The 9,146-nt window shown below is 34.9% G+C and overlaps 2 protein-coding genes and 1 non-coding gene across 5 annotated transcripts; 1 reads left to right on the top strand and 2 right to left on the bottom strand.

Annotated features, from left to right (window-relative positions):
* The first annotated feature begins 1,684 nt into the window (after positions 1–1,684).
* On the top strand, positions 1,685–5,506 carry LOC129307382 (beta carbonic anhydrase 5, chloroplastic-like). The gene is made up of 9 exons (XM_054948319.1): positions 1,685–2,052; positions 2,136–2,203; positions 2,602–2,763; positions 2,852–2,900; positions 3,081–3,194; positions 3,306–3,359; positions 4,235–4,317; positions 4,416–4,518; positions 5,124–5,506. Exons 1-9 carry the CDS (start codon positions 1,954–1,956, stop codon positions 5,322–5,324), a joined length of 933 nt encoding a protein of 310 aa, XP_054804294.1. The 5' UTR covers positions 1,685–1,953; the 3' UTR covers positions 5,325–5,506.
* Positions 5,507–5,611: 105 nt separating this feature from the next.
* On the bottom strand, positions 5,612–8,774 carry LOC129307383 (dolichyl-diphosphooligosaccharide--protein glycosyltransferase subunit 4A-like). 3 transcript variants are annotated; one of them, XM_054948321.1, is made up of 3 exons: positions 8,572–8,774; positions 8,007–8,130; positions 5,612–5,918 (listed from the first exon to the last, which is right to left on the bottom strand). In XM_054948321.1, exon 2 carries the CDS (start codon positions 8,118–8,120, stop codon positions 8,007–8,009), a length of 114 nt encoding a protein of 37 aa, XP_054804296.1. In that variant the 5' UTR covers positions 8,121–8,130; positions 8,572–8,774; the 3' UTR covers positions 5,612–5,918. The 3 variants fall into 3 exon arrangements, with proteins under 3 accessions (XP_054804296.1, XP_054804297.1, XP_054804295.1); XM_054948322.1 differs by lacking the exon at positions 5,612–5,918 and adding an exon at positions 6,836–6,854; XM_054948320.1 differs by lacking the exon at positions 5,612–5,918 and adding an exon at positions 6,912–7,352 and having other exon boundaries at positions 8,572–8,773.
* TRNAH-GUG (transfer RNA histidin (anticodon GUG)) lies at positions 8,772–8,843 on the bottom strand. The gene has a single exon. It is a non-coding gene; the product is annotated as a tRNA-His (tRNA).
* Between the last annotated feature and the right edge of the window lie 303 nt (positions 8,844–9,146).

Here is a 9,146-nt window from a genome sequence, read left to right as displayed (position 1 = left end):
GGATTTTTCTTTGTCTATGGTTGTGGAGGCACTGGCAAAACATTCTTGTCGAATGCATTATCTTCATCACTTCGTGCAAAAGGAGATATAGTTTTGACCGTGGCATTAAGCGGAATTGCAGCAACTTTATTGCCATCCGAAAGGAAAACACATTCAAGGTTTGTAATCCTTATACAAATAACTGAAGACTCTGTTTGTTGCATAAAACAAAACTCTGCATTAGCATATTTAATTGAAGTAGCAAAGTTGATCATATGGGATGAAGCACCAATAGTGTAATGCTATTGTGTTGAAGCCTTTGACCGCACACTTAGGGATATAATGCATTCTAATTATCCATTTGGTGGGAAATGTGTTGACATGGGTGATGATTTTCACCAAATCCTTCCTATCATTCCAAAAGGAACAAGAGCATCAATTGTAAATGCATGCATTAGTTCTTCACCCTTATAGGACCATTGCAAAATTTTTCAACTTAAGAAGAATATGCGTTTATCACCATTAACCTCAAATAATAAGGATGAAGATTTGAAAAAAAATTTCACAATGGCTATTAGATGTAGGTGATGGGAAGTTGGGCCAACTACATGATGATGTAGCTAAGATAGAGGTTCCTCATGATTTATTGCTTTCTGAATATGACGATGCAATGGAAGCAATTGTGTCATATACTTATCTAGATTTATTTGATAATTTATCTAACACTCAATATTTTAATGATAGAGCAATTCTTGCTTCTACCATCGAAGTTGTTAATCAAGTTAATGATTACATATGCTCTTTACTTCCTTGCGAATCTACCGAGTTTTTAAGTTGTGATGCCATTTGCAAGTCAACAGAAAATAGTGATTCCTTTGATGATTTGTATAGTACTGAGTTTCTTAACATAATAACTTATTCTGGATTACCTCCTCATAAGCTCCACTTGAAGGTTGGGACTCCTATAATGTCACTCCGTAATATAGACCAAGCCTCTGGTCCATGCAATGGCACAAGATTACGTACCACTCATGTTGGAAAAAATATCATAGAAGCCATAACTTTGAATGGTGCAAAGCAAAATGAGAAAGTCTGAATTCATTGAATGGACATGAATCCCTCAAAAAGTAGATGGCCTTTTCACATGCAAAGGAGACAATTCCCTATTATTGTTTCATTTGCAATGACAATCAACAAAAATCAAGGGCAATCATTGCAAAATGTTGGATTATATATGCCAAAATCAGTCTTCACGCACGGTCAATTATATGTAGCACTATCAAGAGTTAAAAGCAAAGATGGCTTGAAGATTCTCTTACCCTATGAGACATTTACTACAACAAATGTTGTTTACAGAGAGATTTTTAAAAATTTGATGTAACATGTGTTTGTTTTTAAAATTAATGAAGACATGTTTCATTTTATATGTAATTCAATATATGTAATCACTATAAGACATGACTATTAACATTACAATTTTAACATACATTAAAGTGATACTTTTAAAGCTTTTATAGTAATTATTTAAGAATAGCTTAAATTAAATATTTTATAATTGAATATAAATAAATTCATATAATGTATTGCACGGGTAGCGAAGGCTAGTTTCAAAAACAAACAAGTAAATTGGGTAAAGGGGGGGAGGAAATCCCTTACGAAAGATAGTACGAAGTGTCTGGAGACTGTTGAATGTCAGCGTGAAATTCTTGGGTGTCAGGAGAATTGGCGGTGATTCTGAAGTCTTAACTGTCAACTTCGGAAATAATAGATAATTAAATTGATGTATTCCGCCGCTTTTGCTCTCGTGCTTAAGCTTTGGTTTCTCCGCCTTTCTTGGAGACATCACATCCATATTTGCTGGACCAACCAACTTAACATACCTTTTTTAAATGCCTTCTTCCTTTCCATGGCTGCTTCATTCAATTCTCACTTGACATTGCTGCGAGATAACTCGTCCGATTTAGAGTTCTCTAAATGGCATTTCCAGCGTCAATCTCCGTTTCACGGGAGCATCTTGCTTCTTCGTCCAATTCCTGTTCTGACCTTCATGGGCTTGTGTCGAATTCATCGAAGGTATGTCATTTTCTCTTCTTTGATTGATCCCCTGCGTGCCCATTTCGTTATGGAAGAGCTAATTACACTAACCTCTGTGGTAGATCTTTGGTCGGAAATTGAAGTCTGGGGAAATGGAGAAACCCCGTTTGAGATTGTTGTCGGATTCAAGGTTAGTTTCGCTTGCACGGCAAGTCTTGTAAATCTTGATGGTTGAACAGTGGAATAGTTTATCTGAAACTGCCGTTTTTTGAATTAAGTTGATGATGCTTTGGGTAGTTATTCTATGGGAGGACAATAACTTGGAGAGCTCATTTGTTCTTCCTTTCAGTTCTAACCCTTAGTGTACCCATTGTTACACGAAAATATTATGTTAAAAAAGTAAATGAAGATTTGTGGCCTTGAGTTATCACTGATGCAGATTTTATTATACTTAATTAAATTTTGTTTTGGTAAAATAACTGACTACCTCTCAGAACTTCGGAGTAAAACTAAGAAGTACTAAATACCAACTGATTTATTTTTTGTTGAAATGAAGCTCAGCAGCACATGTTGCTCTGTTGTTTGCAGGAGCACTCGAAGTTTTTCTTTAAGGGCTTCTATGGGGCCTTCAGGATTGACTCAACAACTTGAAGACAAGAGGCTGACGACTGTAACTGAGGCTAAAAATGGGCGTGATATGTTTAATGATATCAAGGACAGGTTTTTGAGTTTTAAAAAGAATAACTACTTGTAAGTTTCAGAATACCCTGGTTCAATTGTTTCCTTCTGATACCCAAAAAGAGAAGAAACTTTGTCAATGTGGTCTGTTTTCTGGCAGGAAAAACATTGAACAGTTCCAAAATCTTGCCACGGGTCAGGCACCGAAGGTGACCTCCTGCTTTTGGCTAATGTTTTATCTGTCTAATAACTAGTGGTTTGCTTTTTTGGTTCCTCTTCGCCTATTCTTTTTTCCCCCTGCAACATCTTGGTCTACTCTTTCAATTCGTCTACTAAATCATTTGCTGAATATAGTTCTCTTGAACCTTGACTTACAATTTCTAGAACAGTTTATGGTTATTGCTTGTGCAGATTCAAGGGTTTGCCCCTCTAATATTCTGGGATTTCAACCAGGAGAAGCATTCACGATTCGTAATGTTGCTAATTTGGTACCTCCATTTGAGGTATATTTTCCACTGAAAGTGATTTATCTTGGCTGTCTATCTCAACTATTTTAGGATGGTCACTGAACTCTACTTACATGGCCTTGCTAATCTCATTTTTTCCTGATTCAGAGTGGACCCTCTGAAACAAATGCTGCGTTAGAATTTGCTGTGAATTCCCTTAAAGTAAGCACATTTTTCTTGCAAAGTATAAACAGGATTCATCGTCTCTATTTGGGAGTTGTCTTAATGTTATTATTTAATAATTTACAATGTTTTTTGGGCTGTTAATTATTTACTTATGTGCTTGTTTGTTTCGACAAGTCTAGCTTCCCTAATTAATGGAATCAGCTCTAATTTTGAAGTACAATTTAGGTCAACCAATAAGTATTAGACTTCAATCCACCGTCATAACCCATTGACAAAATCAGCATCAGAGTTAAAACTGATGTTGGTCACAATACTTATTGATCTTATGATAAATGCATCTTGAGAGTGGCAGGGTAAATTTTAAAAGTTTAGCATGTTCCTTTACCACTACAACATTATTAGCATAATTGAGAGTATTTTTAAGCATAGACAAATTGAATATCTATTGACATGTGATAATATATAATTATTTTTTGAAAAAACACAATCTTTGATCCTTATAATTTTATTAATTTTGTTTTTAGTCTCTGTAGTTATTTTTCAGTGTCTCCAATCCCTATAATTTCAGAAAGATTAGGTAACCTTTATTTTTCAGGTCCCTATAGTTTTCATTTTTTCAGTGGTTTTAGCCTTTATAGGGATTAAAAACATTTGAAAAAAATTATAAAGATTAAAAGCAAAACCGGATGAAACTATTTCGACCAAAGATTTTGTTTTCCGTTGCTTTTTTAATACAAATGAGGCTATTATAGCTTGGGGTTGTGTCCAACTGTGAAACACCTGGAGAATAATTCGAATTAAAAAATTCATTTAACTTTTTAAACATGCAAGCATGTGTAAGGTTTGCTGGTCACAATACCTTGACATTCATACTTCTATTTGAGGAAGAATTAAAACCTCTGCCATCGCAGGTTGAGAATATCATAGTCATTGGGCACAGCTGCTGTGGGGGAATTCGTGCTCTTATGAGTATGCAAGATGATGCAAATGCCAGGTTCACTTAACATAATTCTAGATATAGTCTGTCATTTTCCTTTTACTGGTGATGTGAGATTCATGTCTGACTTGGTTATGTTTTTCATTTCTTATTAGCTTCATCAAAAGCTGGGTTGTAGTTGGGAAGAACGCAAGAATAAAAACCGAGGCTACTGCTTCTTCTCTCAACTTTGACCAGAAGTGCAGGCACTGTGAGAAGGTAATAATATTATCTACCTTATCTCTTCCAGTTTCGGGAACCTTCAAAATGTCAAATAATACAATGAATTGTCCTTATACGGGGCTAAAGTGCTAGATAAATCATGTCATATGTAGGGTGAGTGAGACACCCTTTTGATGTGAAGAAAAATAGCCTTGAAATCAATCTATAGTTCTATCTAATGTAATTCAGGTGAACATATGACCTCTAACACTTCTTTCTTCTTCTGCATGCCATTCCTTGGCTTCATTTTAGATTCTTCTAGCTAGAGAAGTTTTAATTTTTGGGGAAATGATCCTATATCAAGGTTTTCAGAGCTTACAATGAAATTAAATCAGGCTTGGACTTCATGAGTGCTCTCATAGATGCCATAATTAGTGTTCCAATAAACATATAACCACAGTTTAGAGAATCCATATTCAACATTGCTTTATAATATGGTCCTGAGCCTAATCCATTTCACACGTACAAATATTTTATGCATTCCTTGACAAGCAATGGCCTCTGTTTATTTTTTGTCATTGAGATTTAGTTGAATAGAGTCCATTAGGATAATTTATTGTTGCCCATTATTGAATATAATGCAATTAATGTTACTTGTACAGGAATCAGTTAACAATTCCCTATCAAACCTTCTTACATATCCATGGATAGAAACAAAGGTGGCCACCGGAGAACTCTCTATTCATGGGGGTTACTACGACTTTACTGAGTGTACATTTGAAAAGTGGACATTGGATTACAAGAAAACCAAAACCGAGGAAAGTGGCGGAGTCACAGTCAAAGATAGAATATTCTGGAGTTGAGTTTTTACTTCTTTACCCCCATTAAAGTGACTCTATCTCTTCTCAGAAATTTGTTGTACTAGACTACTAGCAGCCTAGTAGAACATAAAAATAATAAGCTGAATAACGACTTTCTGTACAATATATTTTTGAAACATTGCGATTCAGTTGATGTGAAGAAATCTCTATAATGTTCTTCTACTGTTTTTTATTTACCAGCCTTTTCTAAAAACTTGTCTATATTAAGAACATCACTAAAAAATATGGTGATTAAAGAAGGTCCAAGCCCATCCACATCTTGAATTCAATTAAGTAAACATGCTTAGCAATCCATCAGTCCGTTTAAAACAAGTCTTAATGATATGGGATGTTACAATGATCAAGTTGTAAGAAAGCGGTAGATATAAAAAATTTAACAGGTATAAATAAAAATGCTACTCGTACACTTTGTGTGTGTGCCGTTCGCTCTGTTACAGAGGATTTAAAATGCGTCGCTGCATGCAACAAATTGGCTCTTCAAATCATTTTTAAATACGTTGGATCAGCCTGTTTTGTCCTTTTCTTCTAAGCGCACCTTACTGTGGTTTGAATAGACAGCCAAAGACGCAGTTACACCTAGAATCAGAAGGAAAAATGCATTTTTTTTTAAATCGATAGTGATAGACTATATCCATGCTCTATAACGCAGCTAGTTCTTGGAGCTATTCGCCAGTGATTTTCATCAGCATTGTGATGATAAACATGTGCACATCTCCAAGGAGACAAGCCGTGTAGTTCTTTCACACCCCCAAAAATAGAAAGATGACTAGCACGAAACATGAGTTTAATCTCATATTCACAAGCCTAATCTACTCAGACTAAACGTTCCCTTTTATTCTATTGCTGACATACATTGTTGAGATATTACCTTAAATATTGATTGTCATTTGTTTCGTCTGAGCATTCCCCTGTTTCATCGCATTGCAACATCTCATTTAGAACTTGTTAGTTATAGGAGTTCTTAGAACTTTCGCCTTAACCACCCAAGTTATACCCAATGAAGTTGAACTGATCAGGGCACAGATTAAGTCCGTACCTAAAGTACATTGCTGAATCTTACGATTTGCTGACAGATATGATAATAAAAGGATTGCAGGGGAGTGCATGGAACCATCTTGTTGATTGAGAAATAAGCCTACGTTGCCTGATAAAAAAACCAAGGTCCTTGACTCACCTTACCACCAATCCTATGACCTTCCCTTTCACTTAAACCCCCCACCTTCCATACTACTGATCCTTGAGGTTGATTTGGTACCTACTTATACCACACACTTGACTATCAACTTCACTGATAAAATAAACCTTCCATTCCTCAATGTGTTTATACGGTATACTCTAAAGTTGCAACTAGCAAGCATGTATAGCTAGAGTAAAGATTCGTGCACAATCCTTCTTACATTCTTTACTGCAGCATTGGCCTTGCTTTCCTTCAGTAACTCGAGCACTAGGTTATAGACATCTTACATGTTTTTCACCAGTTCTAGGTTAACGTCCCGTGCCATAGCGGATATGCTGACAAATTTATCCATGGACAAATCAGTAGATAGTGAAATGGAGTGAAACGATAAATGCCAATGCTATCAAGGGTGACTTTCTAAAGTGCTCTAACCAATTATAGAAATCAAGATTTCTCGTGTTTTATATGAATAGGAATGATTGGTTATAGATGTTTTATTCATACTTCCAGCCCTCTATCATATCAAATTTTCACAGTTAATCCAACTCCCAGTTCCTATGATGTATAATCATAATAAACGTAAGTGACAGAGAAAGACGTTGTAAAGTTAGTTAGATATTAAGACTACAAATAGATACCTACTCGTAAATTCAGTTTGTGACTTGAATAATAATACTCAGCATACTATTCAGATTAAACCTCCTCTGTTCTGTTCTCTCTTGGATTCTTCTCTGTTCTTCTCTCCTCTAAACCCCTTCTTGTCTCTTGATCCCTCTTCCTCTCCCTCTTTACCTATCTTCTCTCTTCTATCCGAATTATAAACATCTATCATCCTGCAATTCATGGTGAGGTTAGCTCATCTATTGAACAAGTCATATTGAAGTCAAGTCTAGTTGAAGAGCTGAGCTGAAGTTTAGTTTTAAGGAGCAGTATATAAGATAAGGCTTGGACTCAAACACAAAAATAGCTAGAACTCCTTAGTACTTAGTATGTTATGCAGGGCTATCTAATACTACACATTCTAAGTTAATCTAAACATTATATAAGCATATTGGGCAGGGAAATGGTTACTTTACATTCTTAGTTAATCTAAACCTAGGAACAAGGGAGCATGGATATATGGATATAGGAAATAACACAACACTAACAACAATATTTCATGGCAATGTACCGAATTCAAAAAGTTGCATAGTTTCATTGCATGTTGAATACAACTGGCTCATACGCGACAACAGAAACAGGGCTCTTTTTCTGACCAATGCTTTATAGATGTAAACACTCACCTTATTAACTAAGATTGGGATGAAATGATGAAAAGGTTGCTTCTATAGAAAACATGTCTCCAAAATTGTAAAATAAGTTGGCAGGAGTCACAAACTATCATTCCATCATGATTAAGTTACACAAATCGATCTAACAGAATAACAGATCAGTCAACAAAACCAAATCCAACTTCTGACTTCAGTGCATCACAAAAATGAAAATACCTAGTTGCCTTCATATTTTGGGTCGGCTGTGACCAAATGGTGTATTATAACCAGACCAAAAATGAAAATGCCAAGAAAATTGGCAATAAAACCCAAGTCTTGATCGTCAATCATCTCTTACTTCCTGGAGAACACCAAAAATATTTACTTAATTAAAATGTACCAATCATCTTAATAAGCTCCCGTGACAAATTTAAATACCTCAATTAAAAATAACATAAATAATCCTTATCATACAGTTATCTATAATACTTCAGCTAAGAGCTTTAATACAAATGAATTTCTGACCGGGGACAATAAATGAGTTGCAAATATATGTCAAGACCTAAAACTTGAAGGATTCAAAATAATAACACTGGGCGTGGTCTTAGTTCCGAAAAGAAAAGATTGTAGAAACTGGCTTCAAATGAATGAAGATGAAGCAAGGTCCAATCAGAACCTAAATCACAAAATTCAAAAAAAAAAAAAAAATCCCTTGGCGTCGATGGCAAATATTGAGAATAGAAACAGGCTACCCAAAGAAGGGAATAAAAAATATGAAAGCAACAAACAAGTTGAGGATTACCGAGAATGTCAGATTGGGGTTTGAGGATTTTCTCGGATCTTCTGAATCTGGAAGACTGGAACAGCGAAATGTAATCAACTTGTGTGAAGCTTATAGTTATCGTGGCCGGTCGCCGGTCGCTGACACTGACCAGATGACAAACGTCGTCGTTGGGCTTGAAGTTTCATCGTCAGAACTCATTAGCAAAAGCTAAAAGTTGATGTGGCTGCTGGGATTCGAGCCCAGGTCTCCACGGCCACAACGTGGAATTCTTACCACTAAACTACAGCCACTTGATGTTTTTTGAAGTGCAAAGAATTATTTATGTTATATGTAAAATTACAAGATATTTCCCTAGATTAATTCATAAGCTAAAAGAAAAATGAATTCTTTTTTATTTTATTTATAAATTATATCATTAAATTTTTATCAATAATTTTTATTTTTTATTAAATATTAGTGAGGGAAAGTACATTATTAAAATATATATATTTAATATTATCAAAGCTAAAAATTTGTTAAACTTTTAGACATAATTAACGAATTTTAATACTTTTTTTAATTTTAATAAAATATATTAAAAGTAATTTATAGAT

Source organism: Prosopis cineraria, unplaced genomic scaffold, assembly GCF_029017545.1.
Source record: "Prosopis cineraria cultivar Desert tree isolate PC_DT_omini unplaced genomic scaffold, ASM2901754v1 PC3, whole genome shotgun sequence".
Lineage (NCBI taxonomy): Eukaryota > Viridiplantae > Streptophyta > Magnoliopsida > Fabales > Fabaceae > Prosopis > Prosopis cineraria.
Note: the sequence above shows the minus strand (reverse complement) of the source record. Positions and strands in the feature narration are given on the sequence as shown.